Source organism: Odontesthes bonariensis, chromosome 7 (genome assembly GCF_027942865.1).
Source record: "Odontesthes bonariensis isolate fOdoBon6 chromosome 7, fOdoBon6.hap1, whole genome shotgun sequence".
NCBI classification, from domain to species: domain Eukaryota; kingdom Metazoa; phylum Chordata; class Actinopteri; order Atheriniformes; family Atherinopsidae; genus Odontesthes; species Odontesthes bonariensis.
In genome coordinates this window covers 10940413-10964712 of record NC_134512.1, presented here as the reverse complement: position 1 = coordinate 10964712, position 24300 = coordinate 10940413, and the positions used below count along the sequence as shown (strand labels likewise).

The 24300-nt window shown below is 39.8% G+C and overlaps 1 protein-coding gene across 1 annotated transcript in view; it reads left to right on the top strand.

The window, feature by feature from the left end:
- The window catches only part of LOC142383745 (neural-cadherin-like), a 121085-nt gene extending 97220 nt beyond the window's left edge, over positions 1–23865 (top strand). Inside the window, exons 23-33 of the mRNA XM_075469443.1 lie at positions 1935–2149; positions 6275–6402; positions 6585–6712; positions 8422–8545; positions 10187–10370; positions 10585–10751; positions 13073–13337; positions 15258–15441; positions 16780–17030; positions 22097–22251; positions 22816–23865. Coding sequence (XP_075325558.1) covers positions 1935–2149; positions 6275–6402; positions 6585–6712; positions 8422–8545; positions 10187–10370; positions 10585–10751; positions 13073–13337; positions 15258–15441; positions 16780–17030; positions 22097–22251; positions 22816–23382 — 2368 coding nt within the window. The 3' untranslated portion in view covers positions 23383–23865. The remainder of the gene's footprint in view (positions 1–1934; positions 2150–6274; positions 6403–6584; positions 6713–8421; positions 8546–10186; positions 10371–10584; positions 10752–13072; positions 13338–15257; positions 15442–16779; positions 17031–22096; positions 22252–22815) is intronic.
- Positions 23866–24300: the final 435 nt, after the last annotated feature.

Below are 24300 nucleotides of genomic sequence, written 5' to 3'. Positions count from 1 at the left end.
AACAACGTTTGTAATATTAAATTAAACATTAAATATTGATCAATGCCTGTAGTCAGTTTAAAGGCCTTCATCTCCAAATGTAAAGGTCTCTGTGGGTGTCTTATGTTGGGAAAACACATGCACTTCATTTCATACATTTCAGATTAGATAAATATAGGGCAATGGGATTATTTTAAATCTGCCCCCCACAGTGCTCACAACTTATTAAAATCTCACTTAATGCCATTTACATGAATATGCAAGTTTGTCAAAGGCCACGTCCTCAAAGACAGCATGTACAGAACTTATTTTCATTATCTTTTAGATAGTTTCAACTTAGGCTACGTGCCCACGACAACGGTAACGACAGATAAACGTAGAACATTTCGACAGATGTGCCTATCTTGCACACGGCGACGGCGTTTTTAGGAGTTCAAAACGGAGAAAACACAAACGCCCCCCAGAGTGGAGATCTTGAAAACTTTCCAACCTCTCGTCGCCATAGGAACAGTTCAAAACGCAGAAGTCCGTTTTTTGCACACGTTTTTGGTATTGTTGCTACTGCCACCTATACGTCCGGGGCGTGCATACTACATCGGCAAACTGCGAGTTTTATGAGTTTTATACGTTTTCCCTGTTCCCATGGATAGACAGATATCCACCCCCAAGACACTCGTGAGAACGCAGATAAATTGTGGAGGAAAAAAACGGACATCTGCGTTTATGCTTCAGAGCGTTGTCGTGGGCACGTAGCCTTAAACCCATAAAAAATCCATGTTGTGTTAGATAACTCTCGGTATGTGCTATATGTGTGTTGATATGAAAGTCAACCAGCTATAAAGAATCCAATTTTTGGTCTTTTCCTCTGTTAGAGGAATTTAACTGGAAACCTCAGACAGCAGCTAATCAGATATTGTCAGTGAGACCCTTCCTGGTTTTAACAGGCACCACTCATGAGTCACATGAAAGAGCAGCGAAAGATTGAGGAGCTATGCTCAGTGTGTGCACATGTATGCACAAGGTTTCACTCAGCCTAAGCCGTCCCTTTTGCTGCATATGGATCAGTATTCCTGACATATGTTGCCCCTCTGCACAATAAACAGCGATGGGAGAAAAAGCCCCTTACACGCAGACTTCTTCAGACACTGCATGAAAATAGATGGCTTTGACATTATCAGCAAAGCCAGCTTGTCTCACATGCCTGCATTGGAGAGGACAGGGTAAGATCAACCGGTCCCCTCAATCCTCGCCATCGTTGCAACTGAATGGGTTGTTTTTCATCACCTTATGTATCTTCATGTCTTTATGACATTTGTGTACGATTATTGAGATTTACCTCTTACACAAAGAGATCCAAGAGAGTCATGAAGAACATTTAATTTCCAGTTTCTGCAAGAACAGTGATCCTTAACACTAAAGCTCTAATCAAAGTAGATAAGTACAAGCGGAGGCAATCTAGCAGAGTGTGTAATACCTTAAGATTGAGGAGGAGGTGGGGGAAGATAGTGGAAGAAAGTCCAGAACATCAGCAGTGGCCCGGCATACAGAAAAGTGAGTGAAATAGATTTAATTATCTCCTAACAAAGAATACGTGATGTGCTGTGCATGAACAGTCTCCAGGGAGTTCAGCTCAGACAGCTGTGATAGATAAAGAATAAACCAGAGTAATGTTGTGTTCACAGCTAATTGATTTAATGTAGAACTGAAAATTCGCGGCTTTGTCACTAATGCAAACAGTTGATTGATAAAAGTGCTCTTGCCGCTCTCTGTTGACAGCCAGCATGTTCAAGCAAAGTCAGACCTCTCTGCCTGTGTGAATAAACATGACTGTCTCGTACGCCAGAGAACTGACAATGTGAAGATTTCTCAGACCTCAAAACTGAATGACACTGATTTTTTCTTTCCGCTTGTTTTGTCCTGGTTTTCTTCACTTTTTCCCCTCCTCTGTGCTACAGGTGCCACTGCCCCCCGCAGCTTGAGGGGCCAGATTGTCAGCAGACTAGACTTAGTTTCCTTGGCAACGGTTATGCCTGGTTTCCTCCTATAAAGCCATGCTTTGATAGCCATCTTTCACTGGAGTTTATGACAGAGGGAGATGACGGGCTGCTGCTGTATGCTGGCCCATTGGCCACTCTTCTACCTGGGGACAGTGAAGACTACATGGCAATAGGTAAGGATTCTGGATAATTAGTGCCTGGGGGCCTCTGTGCTCTAAAACTTGGAATTTAATTATATGTTTAATTACTTGGTGAACGTTAATCAAAGGCAAATTTTATTTTTTAGTATAAGTGTTCAGAAAGCTCTTAATATGATGCTTCACTGACTAACCGGTTTCACTCTTAAAAATGTAAGTAATACTTTGTCATGTATACCCCAGTTCAATGTCAAGGATGTAATTGTGCTTTTGAACAGCAATTTTTAATCCAGATGCGTGGTACAACCTACCCCTTGCTCCCTTGACAAGGAATGTCAGTTACCTTCTTGCACCCGGCACCCGGTTGTTTTTGTGGCATGGTTCGCAGGGGTTACCTCCAGAGATACCACCCAGTTTAGCAATGTTATTTGCAACTTCAAAAATGAGCAAGGCAACTTCTGTTGCAGCCTTGTACTTGTTGTAGAAATCCTCAAAATGCCCCAAAATTTGTTGGTTAATCTCGTTGGTTTTAGTCCTAAATTGCTTTGTTATAAAATACAAATGATAGCTGTAAATCAAGTAGCAAATATATACAGTATTTCCATTATTAACCTCGTAGCCTAAAGTCTGAAGAATCTCGACACTGATAGGCTGTCGAACAAAGTGTCATGCAAATTGTTTGCTCAGGTTGAGAATTTGACCTTTCGGATTTAATCACAAACATACTTCGTTCCATTGACTTCATATATAATTGTGACACCACAATAGATTCCTAATTTAGATTTAAAAATGCAACAAAAAGAGGTCAAATACTTAGAAAACAAAAATTTCTCTATTCTAAACATTCAAACTCAATATGTGAGTTTTTGTTGTAAAAGCAAAGTACTTTTATGCTTCATCAGGTACTGGGTATTTTTTCTCCCAACCCTTCCTTCTGTGTATTACCCCGGTAACACAATCACCCTGGATATCTGTTACTGCTACAGTGGTGATTTCACTGCAGACTATTAAAATGAAAGTTTAAAGTAATATGGTCAACAATAGCTTGTTTCCCAAGATTTTTTAGCACTTTTTGAAAACTTAACTTCTTAAATAACAACAACAAAGTGTATGTTACTTCACTAACAAACACGAATATTTTTTGGCACACCAACCAGGCCCAATGACTAATCTTCTGTGTCATCCTTTGGTGAAGTAATGAATCGTTACTAATTTCTCCCAGCGTCACAGATAACAGTTCCCTTTTAACTGAGCTTTTTTTTTTTTTTCCTCTATGGTAGTAATACCCTGTGCAAACCAATTCACAGGGAAAAACTGGGAAGGCACCCAATGTCTCACTGAAGGACCCATCGGCACAGTTAATTCTTGCTGACACAAAGACTTACTAAACAGGACCTTCCAAGTGTAGGACAGGAGTAAATGTTTTAAACTTTTAAACTGAGTAAGGGTATTTGGTATGCCAGCTGGATGTCTTAAAAATAGCATAGCTGGTAGGCTACCATGTTTTAATATTTTTTCTTACAACACAGAGGCTAAACTTACTATAAGTCCTACATTTTATATCTTACAAGGGACAAGGCAGGTAGCGTACCGGTTTAGGTCAGCAGGTGGCAAAGCTGTACGGTTTGGTGGGATTTAAGATGAGCTTCGCCTATAAAGTATATAATTACTTTTACATCACAGAAAATATTTGTATTATACAAAAAAAAGTCTACCATAAAGGGGTTTTCTGCCAAAGTGAGACATTTAGTGAGACACTTAAACAGCAATATTTCGGATAAGATTTTAATTTGAATTGTGGATTCTAAAGGTAAGTTTATTCATTTTTTTAATAAAAAAAAACTAATCCATTTTACAAATACATGATAAGTGACAGCCCTGCTATAAAGTTATGGGGGAAAAAACGTTTCACAAAAAAACTTCTAAAACACATAGAAGAAGAGCTGCTATGGGATGGATGTTCTTGCATGGAGTGGGTATAATTAATTAAAAATGTGTTTCTTCAGGTGCGGCGAAGCTTGATAATAGGACATCATTCAGAAGTTACGCCAGACAACACATCATACATTCTGTTGTGGGGCCAGCTGCTGCTTTCGTGGGTTGTTAAAGTAGAAAATAGTAGGAGCCACTGTTTAGATTCGTGTCATTCAGCGCCTGTGTTCTGGCCTTTAGCCTACTTGGGTGTCTTAGTCGGCCCAACAGTGCATCTTCTTTTTATCGCAGCCTTTTTGTTCTGCACTGAACTCAGACGAGCTGGTGTTGCCAGATCTTGAGACAGAAACAAAAAACAAAAAAATTATTATAATCACATAATTAGTGGATTTGGAATCTCTGTTAGTGCGATCGAGGTGCATGTCTACAAAATCTGATTAAGATCGGCAAACTCTACATATGTTAAAACAAGTATTTCCTAAACCAAAAGTGCCCTTATTTGGTTACGGTTATAAAAAATTATGTTTAAATAGGATCGTTTTATTCAGAGTAAGGTCTTAACTAGGTAAATATTGAAATACTGCTGTACTTGTACATGTAGACACGATGATCATATGATGATGATAAATGCGTGGTATACTTGTGTAGTAAGGTGATACTGGATTTTTATGCTTTTGATAGATATCATGATTGTCATGGCTAGGGCAGCCAAAGTAATGTGGACTCTTAAGCAAAACCCAGTGAAGACGTGAAGTGTAAAAGGTTTGTTTAACAGATGAGATTGTGCTGGGGAATCAGGGAGTTTGGAAAACAGTTTGGTTACGGGGTCTGAGTCACCGAAGGAGAGGAGAGGTGTGTTAAGTCAAGGAATGATTAGAAGGTGATAATCCGGTGTATCCAGAATAGTTTAGCTTCAATTAATGTCCTGGTAAAGAATGTCAAAGAGATATTGAGGGGAGCCAGTGGTTACCCTCAATGAGTGAGGAGCTGTAGGAAGATGGGCAGGCAGGCAAGTAGTTGAGGTAAGTAATCAACAGGAAGTCTTTCACAGTAGCAGGCTTACACGAAGGAGACTGGTAGAAAGCACAGGTGAATAAGCCACTTCTTGACCAACAGGGAGATACTAGGAGGTAGCCTACAGGAGAAAGTTTGTTTGCACAAGAGAAAACATTACTCAGGGAAATGTTGGCAAGTGGCCTGATAACCATGCTGCTGAAGCTGACAATCTGTTGGCGATTGGGTACACAAATTGGTTCTTAAAAAGCAGCTCCAGTGATGAGAGCAGGTGCAGTACCAGGAGAGCCGAAGCCCTGACACCATCCAGGAGAATGGATTCCAAGCCTGCTCAGACCAACTTAGTGCTAAAAGGGAAAAAACACCCCAAAACACCAACAACCAGTGCAGGACCGTGACAACGATAAGAAAAAAATATCGAAAACATGGATTTTGATCACAGTTCTGTAGCAGCTGCTGTGTAAATGGTCATTATGTTTGCATATGTAAAAAATGATAATTTCGATGATAATTTGCAAACCTAATAGTTATTTCATATTTTACGAGGACTCATTTCACCCAAATTTTTATTTTATTCACCTTTCAGAGTATCTGTTTCTGCCTTTATCCAACTATAATAAACATGAACTCAGTGATATTTGTTGTGCATACATCAGTTAGAAATTAGATATAAAAGAAATCTGCAGTAACATGTCATTACACAGAGAGTACACAGAATAATCCACAGAGCTAACTGTGAACAGCAATTCGGGTGAAATGGAACTTTAATTGGATTTCATTTCCTATATGAAAATCATGTCCAACTATTTTCTATTACATGTTTCCACTGCCACTTAGAGTCTCTGCTACACTCCAGCTGTGTTGTGTTCTATTTTCCTTCCTTCTGTTTATTTTTTGTTTTGATATGAGATACTTTCATATATTGTTTTTCTTTTCAATCTGTGCCTGCACAGAATAGTTATTTGTATCTTGCCAATTTTCTTTTTTTTTAATTTTCTTTCTTTTTTTCTTATTTTGGTTTACTGTGCTTTTCGTCAGTTCTTATTTCATTGACCCTGCCTTTATATTTTATCTCTGCCAGCAAGCCAATGTTTTTATCATTCTACATGTCTCTAAGAGTTGTTTTCGTTTCCTTTTTTTCCCCAATATTTCCATCCACATCAAATAATGATCTTTTGAGTGGCTAGTGTTAATTGTGATCACTATCTTTCATAGAGCTGATTGGAGGGACGCCTAGCCTTAAAATCAACCATGGTTCTGGAACCCTGGTCCTCCAGTTAACAAATAATGGTGGAGTGGCTGACAAACGCTGGCATCACCTTGATGTGAGGAGCAACAGTAAAGTAAGAGAAGTACATTCATGCCAAAGCCCCTATACGGCTGTTGCTTTTTCTCCCTGTGGGCAGAGAATATGTCAGATTGGAATATAGGCTGCAGTTCTTAGAGAGTGCCAGGCAGCAGTACACTCCGCTTTCCCCGAATGCAGCAGTGGTGACATCTCTCTTCCCTTTCCCCCAATTTAAAGGAAATACGCTTCACTCTGGATCGATGCTCCGGTGCGATTGTAATGGAGAACGAAGGTGTGGACTCATGGGCGATGACAGAGGACCGCTCTTCCTGTGAAATCCGAGGGGTCACACCCAACAGGGACAAGTAAGATCAGTAATTAAATAAAGTAGGTGAACAATATAAAATCCAGGTGGCTCTTCCAATTTTAAAGCGAGCCAATTATAATAACCCCCCAGGTCTAAATCATGTGATAAATAATACACAGTATTTTCAATGAACAATACACACATGAATAAATGTGGTTAGATTTGTTTTGAAGTAGGTCACAATTATGGTTCAGAATTTCTCCAGCGAGCCTTCTGGGGCTTTAATTGTGGTACAACAAAACTAATCTACTTGTGTTTTCTCCTGTTCGCTGTTTTCTAAACCAGAATAGATGCATGGCCCAAAGGGGCAGTGTCTAAAGGTCCCATGCTCCCACCAGGCTAAATAGCCATCTGTAGAGTGGAGCATCAGCAGTCATACCAACAGCAGCTTGCTGTGTTGTAAAAATGAAGATCAAGAATTCAGAAATTTGTTTATGTTTTGATTTTAGTATTGTATACTGAGGATCTTCTGTCATGTACACTATGTCAACATGGCTTGGAAATAACCAAACGGGAACTAATCGGTGGATCGGTGAATTTAGGATATGTTTTTTTGATTGCTGATAGTCTAGTTACATTTTAATGATCAGTGTTTTTTTAATTAAATTATTTTTTTTTAAATTGCTGCCAGGCAAAACTAATTAATCACACAGTTAATGAATTATCAAACATTTGGTTCAGAGAAAGTTTTCTACTTTTGCTTGAAAGGTAATGTGAACTGTTTTGTATTAAACTGTCACTGATTCAGTTCTTGCCTTAAATTTCTTAGACTTTTTAAAGCAAAACTATTGTCAGTATTATTCTATCACAAGTGATATATTATAAAATGAGAACTCGTAATGGTCCCTGAATATGAAAAAGATGTTGAGGCATTCATGTTCCAAAAAATATGTATTTTTATGTGCATACAAGCTGTATTATTTGTTCAAACTGAATCAGGTTGTGATTGAGACTGGTTCCCAATTTACCACTCTGGAGAGAAGAAAATGTTGATAAAATCTTCAGACACAATCCTTGAAATTAATCTTTGACTGTGTTTGTGTTCATAGCCTATTTTGCTTGTTTACCCCCACCATGGCCTTGGTTTTCCCACTTTACTCGTTATATGTTGCATCATTATTTTATGAGTTTTCCTTTTCACTATGTCCTATTCACAGTATTTCCGCTGCAAATAGTAATGGCATTAAACTAATTTAATGGATTCTTCATTTGCCCATGCAGCACTGTCTTATTAAGTTTTAGAAAATACAACTTGTTGAGAGATAAACAGATATGAAAATAAGCAGGACTAGAAAATACTGCTGAGACTCTCCTTTGACTCTTGCCTTGGCGGCAGAAGAATTATCACTTTGTACATTCAGACTTGAAAAGAGCAGAGTTGCTGTAGCAAACCACTTTTGTTTGGATTGGTTTTGTTGAATGTAATTTACCTGTCATGCGTGTTTTCAAAATAGGGGGAAAAGAACAATAATAAGGTGTCACATTTTCTTCCTGAAGGTAGTAAAAATGATGACAGCCTCAGCAAAAAATGAGGGAAACTGAATTTTAAGCTAGATAGCTTATATGGAGTGTAAATTTACTTGATTCCATCTGTGTGCAGTCAGTCTTTGTTTATTTTATGAACTGGGTTTTAGATTGTAACCATGAGAACTTGCATGAAGCCCCTTTTTCTTCAGCTCACATTCTTCTGTTGCTCTTGTTTTCTAGGTACCTGAATGGGAGTCATGTGCTGCAGCTTGGAGGAGTCAATGAGAACATATCGTATGAATACCCACAGCTGCAGCACAAGCACTTTTCTGGGTGTATAAGAAACGTACTTGTGGATAGCAAGGTAAAGTATAGAGCGAGCTGGATTTAATTCATGTGCATGGCTGGAAGAATGGATTGCTGTATTGTACCCTTTTGTTTTTTAGCTGTTTGGATGACAGGCCTCACAGGTGATGGAGGATTCAACTTTAATAAGAATGTAAATGTGACCTCAAGGCTGCACAGGGAAACCTGATGAATGCTGAAATTCTTCGCACATCACCTTTTCCTCTGATCAGATTCTCACAGGCTGTCTACAATGTCTCTTTCACAAAGAAAAGACCTCAAATGACAAAATCAAAAGCCTCCCTCAGAATATAGAACGCTATATGTCAGTAATATGTTATTCTGAGGGACATCAGAAAAACATTATAAGAGATCCATTCAAGTGTAAGTAGTTGTTATGGGATTAGTTTAAGTTTTGCTGAACGTTCCTACATTTTAATCTTGAAAAGTCTATAAGAATGTATTTTGGTGAAAAAGCTCAAAGGCTTTTCCTTTGTCTCTGCTTGTGTTTGTTGACTTGCTGAAAGTTCAATAACATCAGTTTACTGCTGCTAACTTTGTTGGTTGCAGAAATATGACGGCTTGATTTTTCAGTGAATCATTACAGTTTAATTATTTTGTGACATTTGTGTTTTCACAACGCACTCTTGAGGAGAAAAATAAAATGAAAAAACCTGAACCCTTGATCCTACTGAGAGTGGATCTGGTAGCTGTGTTATGAGGTGCATTTGCTATCATGGTTTGGGTTTTCCATCACTACAAATCTGAACAAACTTGTTATGAAAGATATCCGCCCTAAAATGAAAATGTCCCCATCCTGAACCACACTTAATGGTCTGAGTATGAAAATTATATGAACTTTGTGCTAGGGCTTTTGTAACAACCAAATCTTAACTTAGCTGAGCACTTATGGAGCACTGTGGGAGATACCAATCCTTTATATTGCATTAGACATGAAACAACATAAAAGAAGTGAATCCTTAATCAATAAAGCATACACCCAGCTTATATTAAACACCACATAATAATTAAAATCCCAAAACACATCAAAATGATCACACAGCCAGACACATAACAAATTGCAGTATCAGTACACACACACATTAATCAACTATATGTCTGAAGGCGGGAGCAATGGGAGCCTTGAGAAACTTTAGAGATTGCTTTTAAATGTGGAAACAGTTGTGAGATGCCCCAAGCAGGACCACACTAGGTAAATGCACACCCATCAGCTATGAATCTAATCTAACATTTATAATGTGATCAATGCCAAGATAAAGTGAAACTTGTAGCCCAACACCTTGATAAGACACTTTATCCTGTTTTTTATCTTAAGTGATTAATTATGTATGAAGTACATTTGGTTTAAATTGTCACACTTCTAATGATATATGGCAGATATTAGTTATCTGTATTATTTCTCAATTTTTTTGGATTAAACCTATTACTTTGGCTCAGAAAGAACGTATTTGATCTTTTTCTTGATGGTAATGATGGTATAAGATGTTTCATACATATGATAGGACATATTTTTCTCAATCTGTAAACAGAGTTCTTTTCACTGATCTACTTGGATTGCAAGGACAGAGAATTAAACTATTTAATTTCCCTTCATTCCATACATTTTTCTCAAATCTGCTCTTTTTCTTCTACCATCCAGCTTTATGACCTTGGTTCCCCTGCTGAATCCTCTAACACTTTGCCGGGCTGCAGTCTTATTGATGACCATTGCACCAATGTAGAGCAGTTTCCCTCCTGTGGGAAGCGGGGCCACTGTCATGGGGAGTGGGGCTCGTTCAGCTGTTTGTGTGAAAAAGGGTTTACTGGCGCACAGTGTAATGAAGGTAAGCAGGTGGAGTTTCTTTTTAATGAGGTTTTCAGTCTGTTTTAGATCTGAATCTTATAAAGTGGACGAACCAAATTGGTAACTTGCGGGTGTAGGAAGATAACCTTACATGAAAGAACTTTTGCACATAAACATGCCCTCAATCTGTTTCCTGCATATATTTCCCATGTGACAGCTTATCGAGCAAGCCTTGTGTGTTTTTGATTGACAAGTGGCTCCAGAGTTTTCCTTTGACGGCCGGAGCCATGTTCAGATCCAGCTCTTGTGGTCTCTGCCCGCGCGACAGACTAGAGTCCAGGTTGGGCTTCGGACGCGTGTCGCTGCTGGTGTCATCCTAAGCCTGCTGTCCCAGGAACAGAGTGAATACCTACGTTTAGAGGTGAGTCATGGTTGGTAACTTGCCTCCACCTTGACAGCTGTGATTGTCTTGTTTGTGAGCCTTAAAATGATGATTACAGCCTGTAAACCACTGCTTCGGATGCTTGTCAGGCTGAGAGTGAGTAATATGAGGTTTGGAGACATATGGGTGGATACTGAGGGGGCTGGTGACTGACATATGTATGTTCTCAACAGGGCCTTTTGGTAGGCCTATAGAATGTTGTTTTTGAAAAGATTCTATTTAAAGAATAGGTCTTCTTTATTCAAGGTTACTCGTGTTTCTGGTTAATGAGTCAAACCCAATTTAGTATGGCAGAAGGGTGATTGTGTACTGTAATAAGTGGGAGGTCAAATCCCCTGCTTAGCAGTTTGGAGTTTCAGGCACAGCTAGCTTTAAGTGGTGAGCTCAAAGTCATGTCTGCATACATTCTGCTTGTTTTGCCACAACTAGAGGGGGTTATTTCTAGTCTACTTCACTTTCTAATTTTCCATGATATAGTGTCTCTCCTGGCTGACACATTTCTGAGAGTTTATGAAGGCTGCATTCCCTGTCAAAGCATTTGGTCTCATCAGCTGACAGGCCAAGTGGGAACACCACCTGGAAGCAAACTTCTCTGGTAGGACTGTCACTCACAGGCCACCTATTACCACTGAATCTGCCTATGTTATTGTGGATTTCACACCACTGGTCTTTCATATAAAACGTCTTTTTTTTTCCGTGCCAGTGCCTGCTATTTGTCAGAAAGCATTGTTTAAATCGTCATCTCTTGTTTTTCTTTTGGTTTTTAAGCTACATAAGGGAAAACAATGTCACACCCCTCCTTTGTTGCAGTCCCTCAGTGACAGGAGAAGGAAAAGACTGTAGTCTTTAGTGTGCAGTATGACGGCTGTGAAGCCTCTCTGTGAAAGCCTCTCTGGAACTGAACTGGTGAGCTGTATAAAGCATCTGATGTCTGTCTGCAGCTAGCACACTGAAACATTTTCAGTCTTCTTGTCCCAAAGCTCGTAGAAACACTTGAGCAAAACCCTGCTGTGTTTTCCGACAACAAGCTCCAATTTAAGGGGCTGCCTCCCTGCCCGTTTTTTTTCTCTCTTAAGGGTAGATGTGGAATGGAGTGCACACTGAATAAATAACCACACTTTCACACAGAGGTTACCAGGGGCTAGCTGGGTATAAACAGCATGGAGCTCTCTGAGGAATATGGTCTCTGTAAAGAAAACATTTATCCAATGCAGTCAGTGAAGATTTTTTTGGGGAGTGACTGAGATGCATTGCAGTTTCTGTCAAAGACCAGTAACCCCTAAAAAGGATAAAAAAATCATAGCTTTGAAATTGATGTTCTTTTTTTCCTTGTGAAATGTCAAAGTTCAGACTTCAAAATACGTGCTTGAACATTTTTTGCTTTGTGGTGACACGATATATATCCGGGTGTGATGCAAAAGTTTATGTTATCGGATTTTACCTGAATATTTATTGAGTCCTTTGCACATTTTTGCTGTGGACTTGTTTGGGTATGAAGCTATAAAGAGAGCCCAGTCAGCTTTTAATGTGTGTGTGTTTGTGTGTCCAGTAGGAAATGCACATTTGAGATGCTCATGCTGAGGGAGCAATAGTTAATGCAAGCTAGGCTGAATGTGAATTATCTAGCTCTACTGTTTCCAATTAAGCTTTGGACAAGTACAAGCAAGCTGCAGTTATAGGTGCCTCACATTGGTTCAGTCCATTCTGTTCGCTCATCCTTAACTGCTGAAGATAATTGTTGTTTCATGTATACTTTCCCTTCGGGATGACTCTGGCATGTAGTGATGTGTATAGCGTCTCGGGAAAACCTCATTTCTGCAAAATTGCTGAATTAATTCTTACCACAGAAATTTTCGTGCCATTTCCTGTCATGCTCACCACAGAGAGACTTGTCTGGGTGGTTAAATTTCACAATTCTCGCCTTGCTCAACCTTAGCTGCCTTTTCTTCACCTTGGGACCTGCCCTATTTCCTTTAATGTTCTTATGCTCAAGAGCTGTTTTTGCCTATCAACACGGCACAATATCAAAGGAATCCAGGTCTGTCAAACTGTCAGTCTGCTGGGATTTGTGTCACCCTATTTTGCAATTTTATTCACAAGTCTTAAAATCTAGACTAACAAAAATAGTGTTACTGTAGCCGCTGACAAAACTGAACAGCTTCTTTCAGAGGAGCACAATAGTTCTCAGTAGTAGTTACGATGCCTTTAATGTGAAGCCGCTCCTGAATATTAAAATATGTTTCATACTTTTCCTCTTAGAATGTATACACACATCAGTAAAGCCCTACTGTGTATCTCAGGTTATTCAAGGACTGCTGGCTGTTTTCTACAACTTGGGAGATGGAGTCTACAACATCACACTGCCCTACCTTCGGCTTGATGATGGGGAGTGGCACGAGGTGGAGCTGGATCGGTATGGAAAAGAGTTCACCCTGAGACTGGACGGAGGTGGAGGACGACAAGAAGTGACAGCCTCACCCGGCCGAAGTCAGGAGATCATTATTGATCCCTCTGTGGTGATGCTTGGAAACTCTTTTCCATCTGGACACAACCACAGCTTCCTTGGTAGGTGTCTGCTTTCCTATTTTGATCACAAAGAAACAAAATAGAAATGTTTTTAACTCTCCGTATTGACATAGTTTGAATTATTTCCAACAGTGTGAAACAGTGCTAACAGTAAAATTTCGAGGCCCTTTCAATTTAGATTACAAAAGTTTGATTTTGTTGATGAACTGACTGAGATTCACAGTGCTGTATACTTTTGAATAGGGTGCTAGTAACAAGTGCCCAAAGACAATTTAAATATAGTTCTTTCCTTAGTTGTCTGTTGTATGTAGATATAGATATAGATGTTGTATATAGATACAACACTGGTTAACCCCTTAAATTAGGTGTTTTTTTCATGCTTGATCGATTCATAGGTCAGTGCTAAGTGGCTTAACAAACAAAGAAAAAAAAAGGTAAACAGTCTAGTGAAAACTGCCGAATACAAGGACTGGTCTGAAAATGATTTAAAAATCAGCTTAAGTCTTAGGAAAAACTTTAAAAGACCTGCAGAAAGACTGGGAAACTATTTCTCGAGACCACTTTAAATTTTGAATATGAAACCTGATTAAAGTGCCCTCAGTAGTAATGAGAGCCTGAGGTGCTTAACGCCCACAAGTTTTGTACACCTTCTTCTTGGAAGTCTTGACAAAAACATTAAAACCTAACAGTGTTGGATTGGCAGTATCAGCCATTTTCAGTTTTTCTCTACCTGGTTGAGCTCTGAAATCTGACTGGGTCACTTCAAGACATTCACAGAGTACGTTTGTGAGAGTGTTTGTATACTTTGGGTTGCTGTTGTTGTTGAAATGTATCTATATTCTCTATTATAGCTCTATATTTTTCTGCATCCATCTCCCTCACAGAAATTATTCCTACAAAATGTTGCTGCCTTCAACATGTTTGATTGTAAGTCAACATTATTTAAGTGGTGCTCAGGGCCTGGTTTTATTCAAACACCACATTTGGAATTGTGGCTAAATAGTTAAATCAAAGGATTTTGTTTCTCATGGTCTAAAAGTCATTCATGTATCTTCTGGTAAATTTGGTTTGAGAAACCCCTCTCCAGATCTGTGTGTTAACACAGTCTTGTGTCGGTCTTTACAAATTATGTTCAAGGACACAAATGAACAGATGTGTTCAGTCAACTTATCTCAAGGTATCTCAAGGATCAGTGATTGAAGTACGATGCATAAGAGCTCCACTGTGTGCAAAGTGTGTAAATAGTTATGTGAATGGTATATTTTAGTCGTTTATTTTCAATAAATTCACAAAAAACTCCATTAACTTGTGTTTACTTTGATGTTGTGGTGCACTGTGTATAGTTTAATGATGAAAAAATTGATCAAATCCACTCTGAGAGAAGATTAAAACACACCGTAATGTAAAAAAGTTGAAATGTCTGAAAACTTTCCATTGCTGATGTATCATAGAATAAATGAGTGGATGAAGTGTAAGATGAGTGGAGAAATGTGATAGTTGATAAATGTATGAATAGGCTGTGTTTACTCAAAGAAGTGGAGCTCACAGTTAGAGATGCAAATGATTTGATCCTTATCTTCACCCCTTACTGGTGCTTCTATATTTCCCAAGCCGGCTCTGTGTTTTTAAGCCTCAGTTATGAACAGATGAGAGAGGGTGAGTCAGTGGCATTGATATGTACTGTATTTACATTATGTGTTAGACCTGATATATCCCACAGTGTGAGTAACCAGCAGAGAAAATACCCCCCCAAAAAAACATGCTGACAGCTTAGCCGGAGGCTGTTTGTGTGTCTGACTGTGTGAGAGTGTTGGTCTGCAGGTGTGTCGGTGAGTCTGATTGTCAGTATATGTATCTGCGCATCTGAGGGTACACCCTGCTGTCGTGTAAATGTGTGCCTATAAAAGATTCTGCCTGAGGACTAGTGTTTCCTCTTCCCTTTCTCTATTTCTTCACCAGGCTGTTTACGAGATGTGAGGATCAACGGACGCCCCATCCCTCTGGATCCCGAGCAGCCGTCGGAGGGGCGTCAGGTTGTCACATTGCAGGGTGTTTCTGTCGGCTGCACCTCAGATGCCTGCAGAAAGCATCAATGCTCTCCTCCCTTGGTCTGCGTGGACCTCTGGAGACACCATGAGTGCAGGTACTGTAAATATGCAGGATAAACAACCCAACACGATGAGACCGTTCTGTGCAAAATTACATACATGGCTTGAGAGAACAAGGAATGCATAACATAACCTTACTTGTAAAAAAAATAGTAAAGCCAAAACTCAGATTGTATCAAAATAAGTCAGTAACAGAAAACTTAAACAGAATAAATTTACTACAGATGGTGCTTTTAATCTACAGTAATTTATGTGCAGAGTAAAAATTTACAGTTGCTTCACAGCTTCACATTAGGTTAGCATTCAGTTAGCATTTTTCAGCTATGTAACACAAAAAGAAAATAGCCAGAGGTCAAATCATTTGTGACCAGACTACAAGTGTAATATTTCACATAAGTGAAAACAAGGAAACAGGAGCTATTTCTTCAGCCAATTATGACATAGAAAAGCCAGTTTCATAACTGTAACATTGGCTATTGGCTATATGAGTGCCATCCATAAGTCCAGTACCTCACGTTTTGAGGCCTAACTAGACAATAGACAATAAAAGAAAAAAAAAGAAGAAAAAAAAGAAAATTCACAACAAACACGGTAAGACTCCTGCAGCTTTGCAGCATGGACCTCTTAATCAAACAAAAGAGGGCTTTTTATGTTCAAGCGGTGCAAAACTAAGAGGGTGCACTGTTTTAGCAGAGAACCAAAGTACTACAAACTAACACTAACCAGTCAACTCAAGGCAAGCATTGGTAAACCTTTTTATAGTTTGGTTAAGAGTGCCAATAAGCAATGACATTGAACCAGCATGTAAATGCACAGCCTTTCATAAATTGATAATAAATCTATGCCTCTATGATAATAAATCAAAGTGTATGCTGAGAAAAAGCTCTATTGGGTTTCAACTTGACAGAATAGTGTATAACAGTGGTGAGTGTCTGAGTCCTGGCCGCCCCTTTAAACTCTGCAGGACCACTAAGTCTCCTTGCTGTGATTTCAAGACTCAAAACCAGCAGGGACTTTGACATCCATATTCTGTGATTGCGGCACAGCCTCGGGATACAAAGCACTGAGAGAAGTTGGGAGTAGGGGTGAATGATATTCAGAGGATATTTTGTACAAATATACTGAGGGACTACTACTGCAAAGCCAATCTTAGCTTCTCGGTTTCTGTTCTTTATTTCATTTACAGTCGACACTCTGTAACCTTCAAAGAGTATATCTTTGAATCAGATATAAGAGGCCTAACTCCTGAGGGATTTATTTCTACTCTATCGGCTTAGGCCTCATAGCTCTGTGGAATTCAGTGTTCCTTTTATCTGACAGTTTCCCAAGTGGCTCATGTCTGTGCTTTATAGTTCTTCATCTTCTCTGCACAGGTGCCCTCCAGGCCACATGACCAAAGAGAGCTCATTGGGCAGAGTGTGCATCTATACGCTGTGTGCCAGCCGGCCGTGTCGCCACGGCACCTGCGTAGCTCATTCTCCATCCCGCTACTCGTGCCACTGCAGCGAGGGCTACCGGGGACGGCACTGCGAGGTGGCGCTTGCCGTGTTCCACAACGTGGACGGCAATAGCCTAAGCCTCAGCTCCATGTTCGCCATCAGCATCTGTGTCCTTGCTTTTTTAGGTAGCTATGTTGACTATGTCCTCTTCTACTTGTGGTAACTAAACTTTGTCATTATTAATTGTCATGCTTTGTTTTTTTTTGTTTGTTTTTTCTCAGTTTGCTCTCTTTTTATTGCCTGACATAGTCATGGGATAATTATTGCATGATATTTTCTGTTTTTTATGTAACGTTGCCTGTTTTATCTGTTCTCCAACCCTTTTTGTTCTGTCATATCTGTTCACAAACACAAATCTTGATGCCATATTGATCTCTTGAGTTGTGCCAGGATGTATTTTCTCTGTGGGTGGTTGGTGAAAAAGCATGAAACAAATGTACATAAGCTATAAGAGCTGTGTACAGCTGTGCTGTAAGCTGAAGCTGTAAGAATCCCTTGAGAATTGGGAAGATTATTTTTGTTTTTCTATCTTTCCCATCACTCATGTGCCCGCTCTTTCTTTCATTGTTAACATCAGAAGTCCATTTCACTCGCAGCCTTGCTTTTTATTTGTATAACTTATTTTATATCCCACCATACACTCATTTTGCTCCCTTATGTTTGTCTTTTATACATTTCTGGGTATATTTCTGTTCTCCCATATCAAGCTGAATGTCTCCCTATTGTATACTTTAGTGCAGCATGTGGAGTATATGGAACAGGCAAAACCTTCAAAGTGCGGATAGCTTCTATTGTTCCCTTGTTCATTCTAAGTTTGCCTAGGCTTGGGGTTTTAAGTTAAAATCCATCGTAAAGTGACCTTATCAGATTCACTGTCAGTGTAGGAAGGTTTAAACTTACTTTAGAATAAGTGGATAATAAAGGTGTAGTTAAACAATAAAGATTCATAATATATTTGGAGGAAATATAAATCCAACCAACGTCGCTCAGCATATGCCCAGCTGTAGCATAGAATGCCAGCAGCAATCAAATGAGTCAGGTGAAAGGATTTAGTCCATATTTGAGGGTAAAGTGGTGTTTGAGGCTAAAAAAATAACACACCAGATTAAGGCGTCATTGGGAGTATTACTGAATGTTCATCTTGGGCAATAAAAATACAGTGAACAAGTGAAAGCTTGAAAATAATGATTTTTGTGAAAATATTTTGAAGTCAAAGAGTTTGCAAACTTTGGCTGTGGGGAGTTTGCAAAAATCTCCCTTTGAAGACTCATCAGATGATCTGAGGCTGCACTCTGACATCTAAGAGGTCATAAGTTCATAGACGTATACCAGAAAGCAACCTCAGACTGCTTTGTAGATAAAGATCAGAGTGTTGACGTCAATAATTATAAGAAGAGGATTATGTGGTCTTCTTTTTTCTGCCTGTTGAGAACTAAGCAGCTGAAGTTTTTCACTGATGCCTGAGTTCACAAAGCTGGACAGTATAGATGCAGGTATGGGAAACCTTTTCCAAGTATGTTGTAGATTGAAGAATGGTTTTTGAAAGTCCAAAAACGTAAGGTTAGATGTACCACTTGAGAGTTTAAATGGAAATCAGTTAAATCAGTATATCATTTCTGTCAGGTTACAAATGTTGCATGTTCTAAACCATGGTTTTTAGGAAACTGGAGGACATGATATTTGCAGATGTGAAGGGTGACTGAAGGGTATTGAATTATAAAAAACAAAAAGAAACAATATAAAAAAAGTCAGATACTAAAATTTAACCATAGGGACATTTTTTGTGACACTTTATAGCAAACATAATTTTCAGTGAGGAAAAAAATACCTCATTGACGGTAAGAGCTGCAGATGCCTTTCTGTTCATTATTCTTTGTACAAAGTCTGCTTCTTTTCTCACTGACTTCAGAATGATTCATTTGGTGAGGAAAATGTAAGAAAAGTGTTGTAAAAGCGTTCAATCCAAAAGAAAGGCTGAAAAGAAAAATGTTATCAACTAATTAACAATTAAAATGATGCTCCAGCTGTAGACCTGACCCAGTTTGGTATTAATGACACTTGCCCGCATATGTAAACAGTCAGATAAAACTGCATGGTTGATAGTCTCATAAGCTGTGTTAAGATCTAACAGGATCAAAATTCAATATCCACCCACATCTGCTGCCGGCAGTCTTTTTTTTTTCAAAGAAGTATACGTCAACATCTCTACAATTGTTGCAAAAAGAGATGGACGATTGCTTTAATTCGAATGAGCTGGTTGTGCTGGCTTCAAGGATTGTATATGAGGACTGGTGTTCTTTTTCTGGTCCTCACAAAGATGGAAGAACAGATGGCTCACTTCTTGTTGCACTCACTTCCCTCGAAAGGGCTTTTGCTGTTTATGAGTCTTTGTGTCACATATAAAACGCTTGGGCGATTCAATACACTGCCCCTGCCTATAACTGACTCAACATTCCCTCCAGGGCTGTGTGGCGAGTATTAGGACATCAGTTATTCTGACGCTTGTGAATGAAACATGTTAAGTTTTCTGCAGTATCTGATAATTAATTCAAAGCTGATGAAGTGTGGCCTTGGCCTCGTTCATAGAAATTCATGTGTTGCTTGCAGTCCTTACTAAAAAAAGGTGCCGTCCATTTGAAGTAGCTTGTCCACTGCTGCAGATGAGGCATTTATATTCAGAGCGCAAACTTTTCACCTCACCAAGAATCACTGCTCCTTAATTCAGATTAGAACAAGCGCTCGTTGGTGAGTGTAATTACATTTTCACACCTTAGAAAAATAATAAAACAAGCCGACTCACTCAGTGGAGCTTAAAGCAAAAGGGAGAGTCAGCTTCACCTCAAGATCTACCATCCTTTTAGATGCATGTGGAAATAAAATTAGTCCAGGTTTTGAGTTTGGAAAACAGCTGGCTTTACAGCGCATAGAGTCGTTGTTTAAAGATGACCCTCATCACCACAAGAACCACAACCATAAATACACTAAGCAAGACTGCTGGCTCGCTACTAAAGGGGGACTCTTACTCTGCCTCAAAGTGCATTAAAAGTTAAAACGATCATCTATTATTTAGTTATACATCAGTTATACATACGCCATCACGGGAGAGCAGACTGTGAGCTCAGCATGTGCTATTGACAGAGCCAGATGAGCTGACCAATCCTCATTAGTCCAGCATCAAATCTGACTCTCTGTTTTTTGATGAATAGAAGAAATCAGCTGCCCATATGGGCTCAGATGCCAAACGATTGTGTAAAGTGCCTCTTCCTTTTACTTCCCTGAAAGATGTATAAATAAATCATTTTTCCAACTCCTCCTCATCTCTCACCTGTCTCATTTCCGTCTGCTTCTTCATCAGTTTTCTTCTCTCCCTTATCCTCCACTGATGTTTCATTTGTCTCACAACTAATTTTTCTTCCTCACTACGCTCAGACTGGAGGTACAGTGAAGGGGTTAAGTGTTTTGATCATGCTTGGTTGTAGTTTACTTCACACTCATTCATAATGCACAGTCCAGTCCAGGATAACATCATAATGCCCTGTTCATAGTAACGGTTGGTGGGCCGAAAGGCAGCAGTACTATGGATTGATGAATGACTGCGATGTTGTGCTCCACCCTGAGTGATATTGATCTCCCAGGAATGTAGTTGCACTTTCACTCTCTCAACTCTGTGTGCTAGTGGCTGTCTGTTTACCTGCGGCTAATTTTGTATGTTTGGACGGTGAAGTTGTCTTGCTTGGCTCCACGTCCAACTCCTCCCCCTATAATGATGTGTTTAATATCAGCTCAGGTGATGTTGAGGGATGAGCTAGGCTCACGCCTAAGGGCAACACCTCAGAGTAGGTAATCCTGGAGGTGAGGACGTGAGCCAGCGTCTGGTTGGCGCCTGGACTTATCAAGATTCTGGTGTTTGCTCCAAGGCTGCTCTGGCGTAACAGCGAAGGAGCCAGGTCAGCTGATCAATACTGCTCTCCTCATACAGAGGACAGTCTGTTGGGGATTGAGAGGGAATGCTTCAAATCTTTTTTCTGTCTGAAATGAGAGCAGCATAGAAGTAAAAGTGTGTAGCAGCTGAGGAGCTTAAAATTGGCAGGCATTGACTAAAAGAGATGCTTTTTAATTGAGCCAACATTTTACTGGTGGAGATGAGCTCTCTGGGAGTTGTTTCCCTGTCTGTGTTTATAGGTTCTCAATACCTGCTTGCGCGACCACCAAAGAGTCGTTGGTGCAGAATTCTCTTTCGAAGCAATTACTTTAAAAATCCAGACTAATGGCATTACCCTACGTTTCTCTGAAGATTTCCAATTAAACTGATACTTAGCTCACACCATGTAAGCTACTTTTGGTGAAATGGATCCTATCTAGTGCACAAGATAAAAGCCGAGGCCAGAAGAGGCCAGAGAGGGGCTAAAAAACAGGAACTGCAGGAGACTTAATGAGTGAGGAGGAGAGAAGGGAGGACGGAGGGAGCATCCAATATGCAGCAACCAAAAGAAAGAAAAAACAGAGATAACAGAAAAAAAGAGTCTAAGAGTGAAGTAGTAAAAACAGATAGCAGAAAGAAAAAAATGAGCAAGAGGGATGGCAGATGGGAGAAAAATATTGGTTGAGATTAATGGACTTTAAAGGTCAGTCCAGCATGTTGTATAATTCAGCACACAATAGCTGTGATTGATGTGTATGCTTTAGGACCTTTCCTGCTCAGCATCCGCAGCATTCCTCTCGGCGTTTAGCTGAGCCACTGAGGCTTTGGGTTTAAGCTGGGAGGAGTACAAATTCATTTAATAGGGTTCTGAGGAACTGTGGTCTTTGATAAGAAGGGAAACAGAGAGGCAACTTCAAAGGGAATAGGTGGAAAGGTGGTACCTCTTTTTCCATGTGTGTTCCATCAGTATGTCTTAACTTTACACTCAGTGCATCTAGAAGGTCTTCCAGGACGAATCAATGTTATGAATTCCATATTTGTAAATTATTTTAAATAATGTGAGTTGTTTTATTGCATTTGATGAAAAAATATGAATTATAATTTTAACACAGGCGTGGTATTTACTAAGGTTTCTACATTTACATCATGACTTTCTGCTCACATTGTCAATTTTGTTTACACCCAAAGAGGTGCTTTTTCTGCTCGAAAACCCGTTGTAATTATGCGAGAGGGCTCCTTGCTGTGCTAACACTCTCTGACACCCCTCAGTGTTGATGCTGGGGCTGTTTCTTTACTCCTGTTGGAGAAGACACAAGGGCCTCAAGGAGGGTGTGTACCACGTGTCCGCACACCACGGCGAGTGGGAGGACATCCGAGAAAATGTGCTCAACTACGATGAGGAAGGTGGAGGGGAGCAAGACCAGGTGATCCCACACACTCGCTGGCATTTTAAGTGGCAATAAATAAATAAAAATGAAACATGCACAGTGCACTTTTTCAATGTCTTGGCTCTACTTCTATCTGTTTTAAATGTCATCACGCTATATTTGGCAAATATTTGACTGAGAAAGATTTTTGTTGGGTCTGTGAAATGAAAACTAAATATCAGTTCCCTGGAGATCTGGGAATGACAGTCAATTAGTTGAAATTAAACAAGAAGACACAATAGCTGTTAATGCTTCTGTTCATAGTGCTGGTAAGAGCAGAACCTAGTACACCAATCAGATAATTAATTACATGGCTGATCAAAGGTGCTGTCGCTACCAACATCACTTCCTACACCGTGGATCCTTGTCATGGTCCAAGTGAGAGACTAATTTGCTTGCAGAGGCTTTAACTGAGCACACTGATAAGATTGTTTCCCTGTGCAATCTTATTTATCATTATCTCCTAAATTCAAAAATAGATTAGACAGAAAAGAAAAATATAAATTTCCCTCTTCTCTGTCCTTCTTTAATTTCCTGCTTTTCTTTGTGCTTGTCTCTCAGAATGCCTTTAACATGGTGGAGCTGCAGCGCTCTCTCCAGCCCAGCCCTGCGCAGTCGCTCCGCTACAGTTACCCACAGAGCATCATCTCCTACCCGCAGAATAAGCTTCCCCAGGACAACATCAAAAAGGGTATGTCAAATGGGAACGGCAGCGCAGCTATTGCCCTGCGTCTGGCCATCCCTCCCTCAGAGGCAGAGACCCTATCATCCCCTCTGACTTTCCGTCGCTCCCAGAGAGCTTTCTCATTCTCCAGCCAAGACTTGGCTCGCTACTTGTGTGAGGTCATCAGGGACATGGAGCACCCAGAGGAGCTCGGCACCATGACCACACCACGCTGTCCCTCTGGAAAGGAGCGCAGCCTCGCGGCAGTACGCTCCCTGAGCTCCCTTAATGCATCTCAGAGTTCAGAAGTCAGGCTTCAGGCAACCCAGAACACCCGGATGGACAAATTCAAAACTCTCCGAGCTGTGGTGAGCGATTTAAGGGGAGACTCCAAGACTACACAGGGCCAGAGAGATAAACTTAAGGAAAGCAGAGGGCAGCTGAACTGTGAGAAGAGCGGGTGAGGCTGCACTCAGAGACACAGAGCTGCAGGTTTCAAAAAAGCAACACTAATCAGAAGTCAGTGTTGGAAATCCAAAGGGAGGTAATTAAATGTGAAATACTTTGAGATTGGGAGTTTGCCCCGGGTCTACGTGAAGTCTGTAATAAATTTACTGTATTGATGAAACTTTGAACATTTATGTTCTTTGATATAAAATATGTTTACCAATGAATGATCAGATGTGATGTATTGTTTACTTGGCATTGCACTGTACATTATTTTCTTCACAAAATGCACTTTTTAAAAGGTGCCCTGTGTCCAAACTACTTGTGTCATACAACTCATAAGAGTACTGTCTGCAAAGTAAGATGGCAAATAAGTTTCCCACGAGATATCTGGATTCTTTTTGCTTTGAATGACTCATGAAACCATTTATGTAACAAAATTAATTTGTTTCATTTGTGTTATCTGTTTCCTTTTAAATAAATGAGTATCTTTGATAATATTTCAAACTCAATCTTCTTCAAACAGCAGTTTATATAAGTGATTCTCAAATATTCAATTTTTGAAGTTCAAGCCAACTTTTTTCTTCAAAAGTTATAGCCAGCAAAGTCAGATATAGGTAAGATATCTCATTACCCCCGAATGGAAATAACTTTGCATTTCCAGCATTTTCCAATGATGACATTCATGTAATAATGAAACAGCTGTTCTTGTCCTATTTGGCTATTACAAGCTAAAGGAGCCACTGATGAGAAGAACAAGTCAATTTGGGGATTAATCATTCATGTTCAGTGCCTCCTGCAGCTTTCTGACCCAAGCTGCTCAGACTCTCCAGTACAAACTCAAAATGTGGGTGTCCCAGCAGGCAGCCCTACATCATACTTAATTGGCCAGTATTACTAGAATTAAACAAGTGTGACACTAGAGCAAGTCTCTT